The sequence below is a fragment of the Phalangium opilio genome, unplaced genomic scaffold (genome assembly GCF_054372755.1).
Source record: "Phalangium opilio isolate 3A_F unplaced genomic scaffold, DU_Popi_V2 ptg000003l_1, whole genome shotgun sequence".
In the NCBI taxonomy this organism is placed as follows: domain Eukaryota; kingdom Metazoa; phylum Arthropoda; class Arachnida; order Opiliones; family Phalangiidae; genus Phalangium; species Phalangium opilio.
In genome coordinates, this window is record NW_028324145.1 from 6875597 (window position 1) to 6894298 (window position 18702).

At 40.1% G+C, this 18702-nt stretch overlaps 2 protein-coding genes and 1 long non-coding RNA gene across 6 annotated transcripts in view; 1 reads left to right on the forward strand and 2 right to left on the reverse strand.

The window, feature by feature from the left end:
- The window catches only part of LOC149717410 (venom factor-like), a 22391-nt gene continuing 3689 nt past the window's right edge, over positions 1-18702 (reverse strand). Inside the window, exons 1-36 of one of the 4 annotated variants that reach the window (XM_089838795.1) lie at positions 8535-8788; positions 7653-7810; positions 7386-7586; positions 7250-7320; positions 7008-7188; positions 6858-6953; positions 6766-6791; positions 6458-6700; positions 6219-6395; positions 6030-6149; positions 5475-5735; positions 5264-5410; positions 5079-5208; positions 4975-5022; positions 4846-4912; positions 4664-4785; positions 4198-4583; positions 3928-4137; positions 3659-3863; positions 3416-3604; positions 3284-3359; positions 2988-3219; positions 2762-2930; positions 2374-2699; positions 2199-2309; positions 2005-2140; positions 1772-1942; positions 1564-1695; positions 1405-1486; positions 1183-1345; positions 1014-1119; positions 816-938; positions 653-757; positions 504-590; positions 296-440; positions 1-233 (exon numbers count right to left, since the gene is read on the reverse strand). In XM_089838795.1, the coding sequence (XP_089694921.1) occupies positions 74-233; positions 296-440; positions 504-590; positions 653-757; positions 816-938; positions 1014-1119; positions 1183-1345; positions 1405-1486; positions 1564-1695; positions 1772-1942; positions 2005-2140; positions 2199-2309; positions 2374-2699; positions 2762-2930; positions 2988-3219; positions 3284-3359; positions 3416-3604; positions 3659-3863; positions 3928-4137; positions 4198-4583; positions 4664-4785; positions 4846-4912; positions 4975-5022; positions 5079-5208; positions 5264-5410; positions 5475-5735; positions 6030-6149; positions 6219-6395; positions 6458-6700; positions 6766-6791; positions 6858-6953; positions 7008-7188; positions 7250-7320; positions 7386-7586; positions 7653-7810; positions 8535-8788 (5616 nt within the window). In that variant the 3' untranslated portion in view covers positions 1-73. Of the gene's footprint in view, positions 234-295; positions 441-503; positions 591-652; positions 758-815; positions 939-1013; positions 1120-1182; positions 1346-1404; positions 1487-1563; positions 1696-1771; positions 1943-2004; positions 2141-2198; positions 2310-2373; positions 2700-2761; positions 2931-2987; positions 3220-3283; positions 3360-3415; positions 3605-3658; positions 3864-3927; positions 4138-4197; positions 4584-4663; positions 4786-4845; positions 4913-4974; positions 5023-5078; positions 5209-5263; positions 5411-5474; positions 5736-6029; positions 6150-6218; positions 6396-6457; positions 6701-6765; positions 6954-7007; positions 7189-7249; positions 7321-7385; positions 7587-7652; positions 7811-8534; positions 8789-15560; positions 15691-15745; positions 15893-15956; positions 16221-16317; positions 16435-16502; positions 16680-16741; positions 16985-18702 lie in introns of those variants that run through there. The other 3 variants (XM_089838796.1, XM_089838794.1, XM_089838797.1) reach the window with 3 other exon arrangements.
- Positions 7804-10305, forward strand: LOC149717411 (uncharacterized). The gene is made up of 3 exons (XR_016366768.1): positions 7804-8127; positions 8210-9607; positions 9669-10305. It is a non-coding gene; the product is annotated as an uncharacterized LOC149717411 (long non-coding RNA).
- LOC149717412 (venom factor-like) overlaps positions 10427-18702 on the reverse strand; it is a 24015-nt gene continuing 15739 nt past the window's right edge. Inside the window, exons 16-35 of the mRNA XM_089838798.1 lie at positions 15144-15265; positions 14659-15068; positions 14384-14593; positions 14115-14319; positions 13869-14057; positions 13737-13812; positions 13439-13670; positions 13198-13366; positions 12811-13136; positions 12636-12746; positions 12442-12577; positions 12209-12379; positions 12051-12132; positions 11829-11991; positions 11662-11767; positions 11465-11587; positions 11302-11406; positions 11157-11243; positions 10956-11100; positions 10427-10893 (exon numbers count right to left, since the gene is read on the reverse strand). Coding sequence (XP_089694924.1) covers positions 10734-10893; positions 10956-11100; positions 11157-11243; positions 11302-11406; positions 11465-11587; positions 11662-11767; positions 11829-11991; positions 12051-12132; positions 12209-12379; positions 12442-12577; positions 12636-12746; positions 12811-13136; positions 13198-13366; positions 13439-13670; positions 13737-13812; positions 13869-14057; positions 14115-14319; positions 14384-14593; positions 14659-15068; positions 15144-15265 — 3328 coding nt within the window. The 3' untranslated portion in view covers positions 10427-10733. The remainder of the gene's footprint in view (positions 10894-10955; positions 11101-11156; positions 11244-11301; positions 11407-11464; positions 11588-11661; positions 11768-11828; positions 11992-12050; positions 12133-12208; positions 12380-12441; positions 12578-12635; positions 12747-12810; positions 13137-13197; positions 13367-13438; positions 13671-13736; positions 13813-13868; positions 14058-14114; positions 14320-14383; positions 14594-14658; positions 15069-15143; positions 15266-18702) is intronic.

Sequence of the window (18702 nt, forward strand, 5' to 3'; positions counted from 1 at the left end):
CTAGTTAGTATTCTTTCTCCATACATCCTGGTGATGAGATTTCTTAAAATTTTTACGTTTGCACGATGCGAAACTAATCCCTGCACGCTTCTTGCTTCTCGAACTTTCGCTCAATGTTGCTGAAGACGTCGTTTTGCCATTTTTTCTCAATTCTACTAATTTTTCTATTTCCCCTGACGTTAACGTCGATCCAAGCTCGAATTAAGGTTGTTTTATCAATGAAGTACTTGTACCTGCGTCATAGTTATCTCGTCAGTATGGATCATTGTGAATTAGGGTCATTATTGTGGCTTACTTAGGTTGTCCGTCGACTTCAATGGGTTCCGAATCGCGTCCCATGATGTAGTAAATTGTGTTCACGCTCAAAACTGAAGCGGGGCAATCACCTCTGGCAAGGAATTCCCTTTCCTTACCTTCAATCTCGTCTTTCATTTCACGTCCTTTTAATAAAGGTCTAGTTAAATTTTTGAGCCCAACTTTATAGTCCTTAACCTTAAACTGACCTTCTCTCAATACCTTGACCACTTGCATTTTATAGTAAATGTATCCCGACATTTTCTCATCGATCGACAGCACTTTAACCTTCCAAACTAGAAAAAGGGCCATTGTTTAAATCATTCATTTAGCTAACCCAGTAGAAAAAAAATCTTACAGTAATCCCTTTCATTGCAAGCCCAGTCAGCCAATAATATCCTAGCAGCTTGTATACTTTTAACCTCGAATACTTCCTTAAACGGTTTCTCGGGTGGACAACCGCCTTAAACAAAAAATTTACTGTGATTACTTCTTTTCGTGAATGACCAGTGATATCATACCTTTTGCGCATTTGCAAACTTTATTGACGACATCCTTCCCATCGGGACTCTTTTCGTCGAAACAAACTTTACCCAAAACCGGTCCCGTAGTTTCTGAGTGGTAAAACTGGCTACAAGCTTGGTCTATGATAATTAGAAGTATAATGTAATTAGAACAATTAATTTCATTTAAAACATGATTATATTAAATAAACCAACTTGGTTCGTAATAATCGTAAACTCGGACTAATCCGGACTCCAAGTTGCTAGCCACGAATTCTCGTTGAATTCGAAATGAGAAACACATTGTGGCGTTCGAATTTATCTGAAAGGCGAATGTTCATCAAATTCCCAATTACAGACCAAAGGGCAAGTTAGTAATACGCACATTTTCAAGATAGAAGATCAAGTGTCGTCCATTTATTTCGAACCTGTCAATGGTTTGCGAATTATCGCGCACCAAGTTCTTCAAGTCGTCCTGGATTGGTTTGTAGCCAGTTAGCATTCCAACGTCAATTATGGCCATGTTGGTGACTCCTTCACCTAAATACCTGTAAAGGTATGCCGACGTTGAGGGAATCTAATATGAACACGACAGTGATAATTATACCTGGTACAAATAGTTAAGTTGAGAAGCAATAGGCTCGACTTGGGAACACCAAGTGCGCGTTCTACTGGCGGATTTATGACAACTGCAAGTATATTAAGTATATTGTTGACGTTGCTAAATTCTGATAAAAATATTACTCAAATAATAGTCGATTCTTACCATTCAGATCTCTTTTCCAAACTACTTTTGGTGGTTCGTCCAATAGGTCGTCTCTCAAATCATAATCAAAACCCAAGTCATCATTGCTCAGAGGTTTAGCAAATCGAAGCAATAGATTCGATTTAGGAACACCTGTAAGTGTTGTAAGCTTATTGTTGTAGTTACTGTAATGAGAAAAAAAAATACTTAAATTGTAACTGCTACTTGCCATTCAGATCTCTTTTTCGAAGGATTTTCGGCGCATCCTCTAATAGTTCGTCTTCAAAGTCATAATCAATACCCAAGTCGTCACTACTCAGCGGTTTAGAGAGCGGGTTACTTTGGCGATTGCCAATGACGCGAGGACGGTTGGAGGATGACATTCCCAAAGGCTGGGTCGCTAAGAACAGTACATACTCTTAGTATTTACTCGAAAGCACGTGGCACCATAGCAAAATGTACCATTATTCTCGACAATGCCGAGATCCTTCACTAATTTAGGGGGAACACTATCGAAGTTGAAATCAAGAACGGCTTTCGGCTTCTTATCCTTTTTGATCTGATAGACAACTTCGCTGACAGTGACGATAACGTCAAACTATATGTTTTTAGACAGAGTTCAATAAAAGCAAAAAAGGTATTTCAAATACTTGTACCTTGCAAATGGCGTCTGGTGAATTGGCAATATTGTACTTCAGTCGTACACCAAAAACACCAGAGCCCGTCCCTTCCGCGTCAATAATCAAATTTCCTTTAACTTTGGACAGCTAAATGGAAGTCGGAAATGGAATGAATCTGCTCGTTGAACCAAAGGATTAACTATGAACTCACCGCGACTTGTCTTTTAACTCTGGCGTTATCGGGTTCAAAGCGCCATGTGTGTTTGAAATTAGGTTCATAGTCTGTGGTAATGTTCATGACAAGGAACATTTCGGTTTCCCTTGACAAAATGGCGTATTCAGCCAGAGCTACAATAGCGACAACGAAGACTTGTGAGGACATGAATCCATCGTGAGATCCTACGGCAGAGTTCAACCAATTGACTATGGAAGTCGATTTCTCAATGTCTTTGTACAATAACTGTGTCAGTAAGGCGTAGCTGGTCGCTTCTACCGAAAGTTTTGATTTTCCATCTCCCCAGTAGCGTATGTTCGAAGCTGAGTAATAACAGACGTTCAAGTACTGCGAAAAAACGTTGTAGTATAAGGTCTTCGCGTACCTGGATCAAACGACGACATTCGTAGAAGTTCTTCATTGACTTTTATAGCGGATTCGGAATCGTAAAGCGCCAAGGCATAAGCCGTCAGGGCCAATGGGTAAAGATCGTTGATTACCGGTACTTTGACGCGTAAGTAGTTGGCAGCTTTTTCTTTGAGGCCTTGAAATTTCTACGCGAACACCGACAGTGCGTGAAGAAGGTATTTTAAAAATTACTAAGTACCTACCGAATTGTGACAATTGCATTTTAGGAAAGATATTAGAGAGAAAGCTGTCAGGCTAATGTCCTCATCAATTCCATTTCTCAATTCCAGATAACCAACGGCGGAACTTTCCACGAAGGTTCCGTCCGGTTTCTGTTTAGTCACCAACCAATTCAAAGCGCTGCAGATCACATTTTCGTCGATATAGATGAACTTTTTCGCCTGACAAAACACTCGGGCGACGAAAGCTGTCAACCTTTAGCAAAAATTAGCACACAAACGGACTTAGCAAAGCCACGATTGAGACTTAGTTAACTTACCACGTGCTGGATGGTTTATCACTAAAAATGGCGAACGAACCATCGGGTTTTCGGTAAGTTAATTCGTTTCGGTATCCTAAAAGGGTTTTGTTTTAAAGTTTGATGAAACGTTTGCGATTTTCAATAGTTTACCATAGCGAAGAAATTTGTAAGCTTTTTCCTCTTGAGTAGAGTTGAGTTTTCCAGTGGCTTTCAAGTAATGGAAAGCGTATACTAAGGGTCCCATGCGCATAATAACGGTTTCGCCATTTCCCCGAGGCAGGTATAAAAATCTATCGGGGTCGTTCAGAATGGTTTCAATCAAAGGACCGAATTTGTCAGCTGAAAATAAAATAAATTTTAATAATTTTCACAGCTATGATACTACATCCGTACCGTAGGCTTCAATGACGGCGTATTCGGTTCCAGGAACAACAAATTCGACTTCCGGAGTCAGTTTGACAATTGAAAGTTGTTTCTTGTTTTCGAAATCGAATCTGACTTCGTATTTCTCATTAACAATATTCCTTCTTTTCCTCCCTTCAATGTTGGCCGGGTCAACGGCGAAGGTGATGAACTCCTCTTTCTGCACGCCTTCTGGCTGAAAGAAACGAGATTACAATAAGTTACCTCTTATTACTAGAAAATTAATTTAACTGACTTACAATTACACTCAGCGTCTTAAGAACCGTATCAGATCCTCCGCTTGACATGGCTGAAAACGTAATAGAGAAATCTTGTGCGACGAGTGGGATCATTTGAAAGGCAACTGTCTCGGCGCTATTGGAGTTGACGTAGATTTTTTTACGGGCTCCCGTTTGACCTGGTTCAGCATCGGAACAAAGACCTTCTACTCCGTACGTGTATACTAACATCTACAGAGATAAGGACCATTTCCTTACTGATTAGCAATTTTAAAAACAAAAGGCCCATACCTTTAATCTTTTACGCCCATAATTGAAAATAGTCACGGGAATCTCAATCTGCTCATTCTTAACGACGTTATACGGCATCTTGGCGTCTATAAACACATCCTGGAAAGCCTCGATCTTCTTAGGATCGGCAACACACATGCCACCCCCGGCATTCGAAAGTCCAATTGCTTGTACAACCCAGGTTGTGATACTGTCTGGAAGCCACCTACTTAGTTCCATGATGCCGTTGGGCCCGATAACACCACTGCCCCAAAACCAAGTCTCTCTGAAATCTTTCCTCTGAGCAGTGCCACGTTCGAGAACTTCTAGCTCTTTCTCATCGGGAAAATCCACCCTATCGGCTTCGGGCTCGTTGTTCGATCGTCTAAAACGACGAGTGTGAAGTCCTGAAACAAAGAAAGGCCAGGAGTATTTATAGAAACGGTTTAGTGTTAAGATGAGATGCAATCGAGAACCCAATTCTGACCAGCTGTAGGTTCGGCCTGAATAGCTTCGCAGCACTTGAGGTAGATGCTGGCGCAACTTTCCTTGTCTTCGAAATCAGACTCTTCAAATCGACGGATAATTTCAGCTCTTACTTCACACGTTCTGCAATTAATCGACGTCTATCAACACAGCTTTTTGAGCTGTCCCACTGTTTCGACCCACCTTTTGTGCTTATCTGGTAACTTTCCCAACTTGCAGCACTTTTCATTCCCTTGCCCATGTTCACGAGCTAAAAATACCAATACATCAATCTTAGATTGTAAAAACAAGAGGGTAACAACATTTATTAACTTATTTTTTCGCTGATTTCTCTTTTCTTCAACTTCCTTTCAAGACAACCTGGTTGAGATAATTATTAATTTCATTTGTTAGCATTAACTAATAATAATTATTACTTTTCCTTTCGGTGGTCAAAGTCACGGTATCGGCGATGATTATTACGCCAGTGTTGGTCAGGACAGCGGCAGAGTCCAAGCCTCCACCTGGACCGCATCCAAGATCGTGTTTCTCCATTTCGTCAAACATCTACGATGACAAACGTTCAATAAAACGAAAGATGAAAAATTAACTTAAGCCTTACCTTATCTCCTGTCAGTTTATACTTGTTCCTTAAAGCGTAAACGGCGGTGTCCACGGCCAGTATTCCCACCATCGTGCCAGGCTTCCCTTTTATTTTCAAATGAACAAATTGTCCCGGTTTGACATGGCTTTCCGCATCCAAAGTAATCTATAAACAAAAATCCATTCCTTAATCTTTACTTCGCAACTTCAGTCTTATTGTTGTTCATTACCAAACTGTTTGGATGGCACAGTTTCTCGACCGTAAACTTAAAAGAATCTGTGAAGAGATGTTTATCGTAAACAGCGAAGATCAGGACACGGGCACTGGGAATCATATCGACAGTCACTTTGAAACTAAAAGTTCTCTGGATACTTTTACGTAAGATGCTACCTGAAGTTAATATTTTGCCCTTAGACACGACCAAGTAGGAAACAGGCTGGGTCATGCTTGAAGGATGCGTGTAGATAGAGCGAGTAAACGTGTCTCCAACCTATAAATACAACACGTCAAGAGCATTCCTCAAAAAAATACAAACAAAACGAAAATGTTTTTGAGATACAAAACGTTTCTTGACCAAATTTCATAAAGTAGGAAGAAAATGACCTCATTTTCTTTTGCAGACATGAAAATAAACTTTTTTGACACGCCTATAGTTTGAAATTGTACGGAAACGTTATGTACGTACTTTTTCACGCACAAAATAGGTATTTTAACATATTTAGAATAAATTCATTATTGTGGCCCTCTTTCTTGAAACAACTGGAAGTACTATGTAATTGCATACCTTGTACATTAGTCTATTAGCTTTACTTATGCCAACGTAAGCGCCATTAATTGGAGAATTAAAAGGATATAGAATGATTGTTCCCTTGGAAGGATGCTTAACATCTTTGACTGTTTCAACCTTAAAGTTATTTTAACAATATTTAGGTTTAGTAATGCCGTGACCAGGAACTTTCAAGTTCAGACTTACTGTCACTTTCAAGAACTTATGAGAAATTTCAGTCCCTACAACGAAAGCGACCAAACCATCTTCGTTTGATCGAGCGCTTGACTCTCTAACCGGTACCATGTTATTGTTATGGTCAAATACCGTGATTTTAACTTCAACGTTATTGGCAGGTTTGCCATGAACATGGGTAATTTGTGTCTAGCGGTATTATCGGTTTTAGAGAATATGCAATAATTGCGGTTCCTGTCTTAATGACTTACTTGAACAACCGTATCGATCCCAGGTCTAAAATCGGACAAAGACTTCTGGAAACTTATGATATATGGGGTTGGGGAGAAGATGGTTTCGTCCGACGTTCCAATCTCTTTCGCTCCCGAAGAAAATTCGTAAACGCTGGCTTCGACCAAGAGTCTAGCTCCACTGATACTGGGAAACCAACCAATCTTCTTGTTTGTTCTAATCTCCGAAGCATTGACGAGGCCAGTAGCTATACCTTCGAAGAGCTACGAGATTTGAAAACTTATAAATACATTCATGACAAATCAGAGTAACCAAAAATACACTTCACTTTTTTTGGACCAATTGTTCCGAAATCTACAGTATGTCCAGATTCCAATTTCACCCTTAGTTTGAAAACGACATCTCCTTCGACATTTTTACCGCAAACGTATTTAGCCGAGGCTGAAACTTCGAACGATTCAGTATCGTTGAATATGACATCAGGACCCTCGACTTCCACTTGGAACTTCGGTGAAACTGTGCAGATCATGTTAGATAGAATTAACCATGTACGCTATGAGACATTCGTACCATATTCATGTATTTCGAACTTGACTGTCGTGTTGAGTTTGACCTTAAGTCCGTAAAGAACTATGACTGACCATTCACCCAATAAAGAATATCCGGGGATTTTGAAAGAGTAATTGTACATTCCGTGCGAAGACTCTAGATCCTTACTGGGCTTCGAGTCCACGATGGTTCCTTGTGGATTCTAAAATGCGATTGTGAAGTCTTTAAATCGAACTTGTTTAATAAAGTACTTAAACGCGTACCCGGATTTGAAGAGTGAATGGCTCCATATCCACCAACATATCCTCATTAAGTCTAATCAATCTTATTTTAACTGAAATTGAATAAAGATTAAGCTTTTAAGCCTAATTACTTTATTTGACGTTTGTGGTTATCAACCTTCTTGTTTTGGTGTGTAAATGGGCCTATCAGTTTGTATAAACAAGTAACCAGAGTGAAGGGTGACCAAAACTCTGGATTCTTTCAACTTTCCACCGGAATTGACCATCAAATACACATAATGGTGGTCCAAAGGTCCCGTTATGTTCAAATCTGGGATGTGTTCGGGTTTGACCGTTACAGTGAGAGTCTGGGGTGCATCTGGACAGGGGAATTTTAAAGTCAGAACATTTGCCTCATAAAAGAAACATGTCGCTAATAACAAACCATTGACAACCCTTATACTCCGAGTGAAGAAGGTGTTCTTCTTTCCAGGGTAATCGACTAAGCTAACGGTCACATATTGAGTTCCTGAGTGAGAGTAGACTGCGATGGTCTCCTCTACACCCAATCGAAAAGTGTTTGGTGCCACCACAAATGCATGCCTACAAAAATTATTGACCTTTTGAAAAGATCTCGTAACGTTATCAACAAGGAACCATTCGTCGCAAATTAAATTTATCTAAGCAATCGCATCAACTCTATTTTTTTTATTTTGTAGTTTGGATATCAGTAACTGAATAGCCCCGAAGAAGTCTTGTAATTCAACACTGGATATGATAAAGAGCGTTATTGCAAGTAGAGACAACGGTCGTTCGCGACTTCAAGGTCGTGTATGTGTCCATGCAGTGATTCCTATTACAAAGAGTTAATAATAATAAATTCCGAACAGAACTTATTCGTTGTCGATTCGACCCCGGTGGTAAAGTTCTGAAAAAAGAGGAAGGCTGACCGCTCATTGTAAAAAAAGGATAGAAGTAAAAGCCGTCTTTGGTTTTCAATAGGGACAAACTATTTTGAATTGGTTAACGAGAGGTATTCGTGGAGTGACATAGATGAAAACTCAACGGTTATCACGAAGTAACACTTTGTTTGGAGAGAAATGAAAGAAACTCTACAATAAGGCAAGAGGGTCTGAAATAACTTCCATTACGCGAAAAAACTGCACCAGTAGTGTGGCATCGAGCCTCTCGAGTTGTTCTGGAACGCCTTCTAAGTAAATAGGGAATCTCAAACTTAATTATTTGTTCAACATTCCCTCGTTTCTATCTCAAGTATTAACAAGTTTAATTAAGATTATTGGACTTGGAATATAATTCAAGTACTTACTGCGACTGAACTCGGTCGGTCAGTTCTAAGAGAACGACCAAGACACCAACCAAAGTCCATGAACATTTTACAGGGTTGACCATCTCTTGCCTGCGAAGAGAGGATAATTTGGGGCGAAAATCGACGCAAATTCCAGCTATAGTTATATTTTTGGGTCCTAAGAACTTTTCGACGGTCCCAGTGCTTTCACGGTGTAACTCTAAATGGAATAGCTCTATCTCAAAGAGGGGAAATTTTAATATCTTCAATTTCATCTTGAAATTTGATATCGTGTAAAGTGGACTTCTCCCGTTTAAGTAAATACACTAAAAACCTAATAAGATTATGCAAACTTTCGCAATATATTTCGTTAGTTCCCTGTTTCTCTTTCCAAGAAGAGTGAGATCTGATTAGCGTTGAAACGTATATCCCAGGTTGATATGGTTTCTTAAAGAGGAAGTGATAATTGATCTCGCAATAGTACGAGACATTAGAAAACCTTAAGTTTATAAGATACGTTCTATAAGTACTTCCTACTGCTAGAGACTTACTGGGAGATAGTTCGTGAACGACGTGAGAATTGACTACACGCAGTTAATTTCGCAGTCCATCTTCCTATTTAGTCTGTACTAAGACTTTGACAACGCCTGACCAGGCGTCGCTTTACGAGAATCTATGACGTTTCAGCTACGTCACTTCAAGACAAGCTCTCGGTAACGAGCGAAAAACTTATGGAACCTATAAACTTATGTACATACGCTTCTGGGTTTTTTCTATCATTGCAATAATTGAATCTAAGCGTCGACAAATTCATGGTTCTGGTTGTAAACGGTGGCTCTTGGGTCAAAATGTCTTAAAAATGTTTCGACTTGAAATCGAAATTGAACCGTATGTGGAACAAACAGAAAAATGCGTTTAAAATGCGAGTACAACTGGGTTAAATAAAATCATTTTATGCTGTGGCTATTATCAACACTGATATTTATAGGTAACAGTGATATATGAAGAACAGTTGAAATCAAATTTCAAAGAATCGCCCCTTGAAAGTCACGGAATCGGCCAAAGTGAATCTCTCGAAAATTAAAGTGAAAAAAGTAAAGATGTTCATTATTAATCGAGTGTTTAGACTCTTTCTGAAATTCATCTTTCTTGCAGGTTAAATACAATTACAATATTATCGCAGTCAAGGGAATGTTTTTAGAACGACCGTCCATCAGATATGAGAAGTATTTCGTGGTCTGCCCTTAACAGATAATCAAGAAAAACTATTATAACTTTGTCCGCATTTTTGTTCAAGTGGATTTGTTCTTGACGATCATCTAACATTATTGGAAGGTATTTCAGATCACGAAATCTGTGCCCAAAAATTGTGGAAGAGGGCAACTTGCAAGTATACGAATACATCACGTAAATCAAGTGTTCTTCTGATTTGCACCAATTACGTCGGCAAGTTATCAACCATTACGCTAAATTAACATTAACTGCTTAAGTTAATGTTTTGTTCGTCATTAGCTAAATACAGTACGGAGTTCGCGGTAGATTCGTTTTAATCGAGGCGAAAACGTTATCAGAAAAAGGGGTCACCTTCGAAGAATGCGAGTTACTTTGCATTGATGCCGGAAGTAATTGTAGGTCTGTAAATTACTGACCGGACACGAAAAGTCTGTCAACGAGCCGATGCGATCGCGATACTTTGTCCGATCAAGATGAAGGGGCGGATTTAGTCGAGGCGCAAACCTGTTCGTACTATTTAAGTAGGTCGGACTTACTTGCACTAGTGTCCGGAAAATACTTTCTGTAGAGAGAAATTTTAAAGGACCGCACTGATCCGACGTCCAGAACCTCGGTATTCATCAGTTGGACTCTTATCTTCCGATAAGCAACCTGAAACCGACCAATTTCCAGAAAGACTATTAACTATTTAACAATTTATTCGTTTGTGCTGGAAAGTTCACCGGGGACTCATTTGCATTAATATTTGTGGGAATTGGACTGGGGATTGCCGGCTACGTCGGAGCTGCTTGGTACAAAAATAACAGACAGAAACCAACCAAAGTTGGAAGAAAAAGGCTTAACATGTGTTATTTATGAAAAATGAAATAAAACCGGGGTAAAATATCCCGTAACACTGAATTTAAAATTAAATCTTATTAGTATTTTTTTCACCATATATCCTGGCGGCGAGATTTCTTAAACATTTTACGTTTGCACGACGCGAAACTAATCCCTGCACGCTTCTTGCTTCTCGAACTTTCGCTCAATGTTGCTGAAGACGTCGTTTTGTCGTTTTTTCTCAATTCTACTAATTTTTCTATTTCCCCTGACGTTTACGTCGATCCAAGCTCGAATTAAGGTTGTTTTATCAATGAAGTACTTGTATCTGCGTCATAATTACCTCGTCAGTATGAATCACTGTAAATTGGGGTTATTCTTATAGCTTACTTTGGTTCTCCGTCGACTTCAATGGGTTCCGAATCGCGTCCCATAATGTAGTAAATTGTGTTGACGCTCAAAACTGAAGCGGGACAATTACCTCGGGCAAGGAATTCCCTTTCGTCATCTTCAACCTCTTCCTTCTTTTCGCGTCCTGTTATTAAAGCGTTATTTTGTGTTCAATTTTATAATCCTTAACATTAAACTGACCTTCTTTCAAAACCTTGACCACATGCATTTTATAGTGAGTGTACCCTGACATTTTCTCATCGATGGAAAGCACTTTTACCTTCCAAACTAAAAAGGGCCATTGTTTAAATCATTCGTTTAACTTACCCAGTAGAAAATAACTTACAGTAATCCCTTTCATTGCAAGCCCAGTCAGCCAATAATATCCTAGAAGCTTGTATACTTTTAGCCTCGAATACTTCCTTAAACGGTTTCTCGGGTGGACAACCGCCTTAAACAAAAAATTTACTGTGATTACTTCTTTTCGTGAATGACCAGTGATTTCATACCTTCTGCGCATTTGCAAACTTTATTGACAACATCTTTCCCATCGGGGCTTTTCTCGTCGAAACAGACTTTACCCAAAACTGGTCCCGTAGTTTGGGAGCGGTAAAACTGGCTACAAGCTTGGTCTACGATAATTAGAAGTATATGTAATTAGAACAATTAATTTCATTTAAAACATAATTATAGTAAATAAACCAACTTGGTTCGTAATAATCGTAAACTCGAACTAATCCGGACTCCAAGTTGCTAGCCACGAATTCTCGTTGAATTCGGAATGAGAAACAGATTGTGGCGTTCGAATTTATCTGAAAGGCGAATGTTCATCAAATTCCCGATTACAGACAAGGGCAAGTTAATTTTACGCACCTTTTCAAGATAGAAGATCAAGTTTCGTCCATTTATTTCGAACCTGTCAATGGTTTGCGAATTATCGCGCACCAAGTTCTTCAAGTCGTCCTGGATTGGTTTGTAGCCAGTTAGCATTCCAACGTCAATTATGGCCATGTTGGTGACTCCTTCACCTAAATACCTGTAAAGGTATGCCGACGTTGAGGGAATCTAATATGGACGCGACAGTGATAATTATACCTGGTACAAATAGTTAAGTTGAGAAGCAATAGGCTCGACTTGGGAACACCAAGTGCGCGTTCTACTGGCGGATTTATGACAACTACAAGTATATTAAGTGTATTGTTGACGTTACTATTCTGATAAAAAGAATTACTTAAATAATAACCGATTCTTACCATTCAAATCTCTTTTCCAAACTACTTTTGGTGGTTCGTCCAATTGGTCGTCTCTCAATTCATAATCAAAACCCAAGTCATCATTGCTTAGAGGTTTAGCAAACCGGTTGTTCTGGCGACTGCCAAAGACTTGAGGACGGTCGGCGGCTGACCTTCCCAAAGCTTGACTTACTAAAATTAGTACATACTCTTAGTATTTACTGGAAAGCACGGTACACCATAGCAAAATGTACCATTTTTCTCGACAATGCCGAGATCCTTGACTAATTTAGGGGGAACACCATTGAAGTCGAAATCAAGAACGGCTTTCGGCTTCTTATCCTTTTTAATCTGATTGACAGCTTCGCTGACAGTGACGTTAACGTCAAACTATATGTTTTTAGACCAAGTTCAATAAAAGCAATAAAAATAATTCAAATACTTGTACCTTGCAAATGGCGTCTGGAGAATTGGCAATATTGTACCTCAGTCGTACACCGAAAACACCAGAGCCTGTCCCTTCCGCGTCAATAATCAAACTTCCTTTAACTTTGGACAGCTAAATGGAAGTCGGAAATGGAATGAATCTGCTCGTTGAACCAAAGAATTAACTGTGAACTCACCTCGACTTGCCGTTTAACTCTGGCGTTATCGGGTTCAAAACGCCATGTGTGTTTGAAATTAGGGTCAGAGTTTGTGGTAATGTTCATGACGAGGGATATATCGGGTTCCCTAGAAAATATGGCGTACTCGGCCAAAGCTTCAATAGCGACAACTGTGTCTTGAGTGGACTTGAATCCACCGCCACTTCCTCTCTTGGAATTCAACCAATTGACAATGGAAGTCGATTTCTCCAAGTCCTTGTACAATAACTGAGTCAGTAAAGCGTAGCTGGTCGCTTCTACCGAAATGGCTGATTTCCCATCTCCCCAGTAGCGCGTGTTCGAAGCTGAGTAATTAAAAATTTCAAGTACAGCGGATAAACGTCGTATTATTCGGTCATCACGTACCTGGATCGAACGACACCATTTGTAAAAGTTTTTCATTGGCTTCAATAGCAGATTCAGAATCGAAAAGAGCCAAGGCATAAGCCGTCAAGGCCATTCGGTAATGATCGTTGATTACCGGCACTTTGGCGCGTAAGTAGTTCGCCGCTCTTTCTTTGGGACCTTGTAATTTCTAAGGGGACACCGAAAATGTGTGAAGAAGATGTATCGAGACCTTGCTACTGAATTTTACAACTATACTTACCGCATTTTTACAATTACATTTCAGGAATGATATTAAGGAGAAAGCTGTAAGAGTAATGTCGCCATTAACTCCACCCCTCATTTCCTGGTGAATAACGGGGGAACTTTCAACGAAGGTTCCGTCCGGTTTCTGTTTAGTCACCAACCAATTCAGAGCGCTACAGACCACATTTTCGTCGATGAAGACGTACTTTTCCGCTTGGCAAAACACTCGGGCGACGAAAGCGGTCAACCTTAGGCAGAAATTAGCTCATAAACGGACTTCGCAAATCTATAGATTGAGACTAAAGTTAACTTACCACGTACTGGATGGTCTATGAAGCCAAGCGGCGTAGGAACCATCGGGCTTTCGGTAAGTTAGTTCTCGCTGGTATCCTGAAAGCGTTAAACTTTAAATATTAGTCTAATACTTGATATTTTAGATAGCTTACCTCCGCGAATAAACTTGTAGGCGTTTTCTTCTTGAACAGAATTGACTTTTCCAGTGGCTTTCAAATAATGGAAAGTGTATACCGTGGGTCCCATGTATATCATAGTTTGCTCCCCACAACCCTGAGGAAGAATTAAAAATTTATCGGGGTTGTTTAGACTGGTTTCAATCGAAGGACCGAATTTGTCACCTGAAAATAAAATTATTATTATTATTAATTTTCACAGCTATGATACTACATCCGTACCGTAGGCTTCAACGACAGCGTATTCGGTTCCAGGAACAACAAATTCGACTTCCGGAGTAAGTTTGACGATTGAAAGTTGTTTCTTGTTTTCGTTATCGAATCTGGCTTCGTATTTCTCATTAACAACATTCCTTCTTTTCCTCTTTTCCGTGTTGGCTGGGTCAACGGCGAAAGTGATGAACTCCTCTTTCTGCACGCCTTCTGGCTGAGAGCAACGAGATTCCAATAAGTTACCTCTTATTACGAGAAAATTGCTTTAACTGACTTACAATTACACTCAGCGTCTTAACAACCGTATCAGATCCTCCGCTGGACATGGCCGAAAACGTAATAGAGAAATCTTTGGCGACGAGTGGGATCATTTGAAACGCCACTGTCTCGGCGCTATTGGAGTTGACGTAGATTTTTTTACGGGTTCCCTTTTGACCTGGTTCGGCATCGGAACAAAGACCTTCTACCCCGTACGTGTATACTAACATCTACATTATAAAGGACCAATTTTTTAATTATTGAATAACAAATTAATAAACCAAACGCCCCTTACCATTAATCTTTTATGCCCATAATTGAAAATCGTCACGGGAATCTCAATCTGCTCATTCTTAACGACGTTATACGGCATCTTGGCGTCTATAAAGACATCCTGGAAAGCCACGATCTTCTTAGGGTCGGCAACACACATGCCACCCCCGGCACCCGAAACTCCAACCGCTTGTACAACCCAGGTTGTGATACTGTCTAAAAGCGTCCTATTTTGTTCCATGACGCCGCTGGGTCCGATAACACCACTGTCCCATAACCAAGTCTCTCTGAAATCTTTCCTCTGAGCAGTGCCACTTTCGAGAACTCCCAGCTCTTCCTCATCGGGAAAATCCATCTTATCGACTTCGGCCTCGTTGTTTGATCGTCCGAAATTCGTTGTAGACTCAGGGAACAAAGGACGACTGTAAAGTCCTGAAACAAAGGAATGCCACGAGTATTTATAGAAACGGTTTAGTGTTGAGATGCAATCGAGAAGCCAATTCTGACCAGGTGCCATCTTGGGCTGAATGGCTTCGCAGCACTTGAGGAAGACGCTGGCGCAACCTTCCTTGTCTTCAAAATCAGACTCTTCAAATCGACGGATAATTTCAGCTCTTACTTCACACGTTCTGCAATTAGCCAAGTTCTGTTAATACAGCTTCTCGAGATGTCCGATTCTTTTGACCAACCTTTTGTGCTTATCAGGCAACTTTCCCAACTTACAGCACTTTTCATTCCCTTGCCCATGTTCACGAGCTAAAAGAGGCAATGCACAAATCTTAGAATCGTAAAAACAAGAGGGTAACAACATTTATTAACTTATTTCTTCGCTGATTTCTCTTTTCCTCAACTTCCTTTCAAGACAGCCTGATTGAGACAATTATTAATTTCCATTCGTTAGCATTAACTTTTAAAAACCATTACTTTTCCTTTCGGTGGTCAAAGCCACTGTATCGGCGATGATTATTACGCCAGCGTTGGTCAGGACAGCGGCAGAGTCCAAGCCTCCACCTGGACCGCATCCAAGATCATGTTTCTCCATTTCGTTAAACATCTACAATGACAACTGTTGAATAAAATGAAAAATGAAAGATTAACGCGAGATTTACCTTATCTCCGGTCAGTTTATCTTTGTTTCTTAAGGCGTAAACGGCGGTGTCCACAGCCAGAATTCCCACCATCGTGTTAGGCTTCCCTTTCACTTTCAAATGAACAACTTCACCCGGTTTTCTATCGCTTTCCGCTTCCAAAGTTATCTAGTAAGAAAAATCAATTCCTTAATCTGTACTTCGAAACTACAGTCTTATTGTTGACCAATACCAAACTGTTCGGTTGGCACACTTTCTCGACCGTAAACTTAAAAGAATCGGTTAAGAAATGGTTTCCGTAAACAGTGAAGATCAGGACACGTGCGCTGGGAACCATATCGGCAGTCACTTTGAAGCTTAAACTTCTCTGAACGCTTTTACTAGGCCAATTACTTCCGGAAGCTAATATTTTGCCTTTAGATACGACCATGTAGGAAATAGGCTGGTTCATGTTTTTAGGGTTCGTGTAAATAGAGCGAGTAAAAGTTTCTCCAACCTACAACACAATAATAAATCATCAGATGTTTTACTTAAAAGAATGCTTAGAATATAAACAATGCTTCAAAGAATATATGTTAATAGAAGTATCATACCTTGTACTTTAATCTATTAGCTTTACTTATGCCGATGTAAGCGTCATTAATTGGAGACTTAAAAGCATGAAGAGTGATTGTTCCCTTGGAAGGATGCTTATCATCGACTGTTTCAACCTAAAAGTTATATTAACAATATTTAGGTTCAGGAGTGTCGTGAGCAGGAACTTCAAGTTCGGACTTACTGTCACTTTCAAGAACTTGTGAGAAATTTCAGTTCCTACAACGAAAGCGACCAAACCTTCTTCGTTAGATCGACCGTGTGGCTCTTTAACCGGTACTGCGTTATTATTATGGTCCAACAACGTGATCTTAGCTGCAACGTCTGTGGCGGGTTTGCCATGTACATGGGTGATTTGCGCCTAGCGGTATTATCGATTTTAGGGAATATGCAATAATTGCGGTTCCTGTCTTAATGACTTACTTGAACAACCGCATCAATTCCTGGTCTAAAATCGGACAAAGACTTCTGGAAACCTATGATATATGGGGTTGGGGAGAAGATGGTTTCGTCCCACGTTCCATTCTCTTTGGCGCCCGAAGAAAATTCGTAAACGATGGCTTCGACCAAGAATCGAGCTCCACTGATATCGGGAAACCAACCAATCTTTTTTTCTTTCTTTATATCCGAAGTACTGATTTCGCAAGTAGCTAAACCTTCGAAGAGCTACGAGATTTGAAAGAATATAAATCAATTCATGCACAGGCGTGCGCACGGGTCGGGCAGGGTGGGCCCTGGCCCGACATGAAATGTTTCAAGGGGGCGCAAAAGCCGGAAAAATAAGGGCGCAAAATTTGGGTATTAGATCTGCAGACTGCAGAAACATCAGCGAAACGCCGAAAGGGAACGGAAATGTGAATAACAGAGCCACTATGAGAAATGCGATGGTCAGACGGGGGACGGGAAAATTTTGTGTTCTCTCGTATAGTCTCTTGGGGCCCGAGCCGGCCGTCCCCATCCCCTACAGGCACGTCAAACGGTGTCTGCATGACAGGTTGACTGTCATACAAAACCAGCTCTGGCATAACATGGAGGGCCAGAGACAGACTAAACTTTTTGTCAATGGTCCCTGCAGGTCTCGTGCCAGAGACCTAATTTCGCTCAGCAGATGGGATATTAGGCTGGCCACCGGTCTTTTGACCGGGCACTGTCGGCTTAATAGGCACCTCCATCTGATGGGTTTTGCCGATGACCCTCTCTGTAGGTCGTGTCAGGAGAAGGAAGAAACATCCGCTCACGTACTTTGCGAGTGCGACTGCTTCGCCTCGCTTAGACTAGAATATTTTGATTCACATACTTTGGAACCCTCGAGGGTCTCCTCTATTACGGTGGAGCGAATTCTTCGCTACGCTGCAGGTACGAGCCTATTCAAGGCCTGAATATGAGGATGCACAATATGCCTTTGGCATCGGTGCTAGGGCGCGTACCCTCCTCAACAACAATAATAATAGTCTCGGGTGTTAACCCTTACAAAAATCTTCTTTAGAACTCTTTAGAAAATTCCTTGGGAAATTTCTTTAGAAATCCTTAAGGAGTTCTTAGGGAAATTGGGGAATATTGGTCTCTTTTTCTTTGGAAAATGCTTGGGAAATAACTTTGGAATTTTCTTGGGAATTATCTTTGGAATTTTCTTGGGAAATATCTTTTTTAATTTCCTTGGGAAATAACGTTTGAATTTTCTTGGGAAATAACTTGGGAAATATAGGGAAGATTATGGGGTAAATTAATTTAGCCCTCTAGAAACGAGGATAGTTCTCACATGCAGAACCATATCCCAATGCAGGGAGTGCAGTTCTAATATGCTGAACAACACCCCTTATAGCACGGGCAGTTCTCGCATGCAGTGCAAAACTGCTTATAAAGTCAGACATATAATCTACTTAAAAACATCCGTAAACGGCAGAAAGTTTTAATCTTGTGCAATTGTATGGGTTACTAAGGGGGTTTTGGAGGCTTCAATGGCCATGCAGTAGATACAGATGTTGTTGTTAAGTTTAATCATGTATTTTTACTGAGAGTTTTTTGGGTACCAGAAACGCGTTTAACCTAATTTTATCTACAATTTTTTTTAAAAAAATATTTATTTTGGACTCTAATTACGCTCGAAATAAAGATAAAACATGTCACAAAATAATTAATTTTAGGTTAATTTTACTTTTCAAAAGCGAAAGTTTCGACTGCCAGCTTATACTCCCTGCATGTAAATCTAAACATCACGATTTTAGTTACGTGTATTTTACTTTTAATTTAATTTATCCTTTGCATAAACACCTCACGAACTATTAAAGGAAAAAACACGAAAATAGGTAAATATGATAAACCATTTCAGCAATTGCTGAGCCTTAGCTACGGGACAAGCCTTTGTGAAACGTCTTTAATTATTT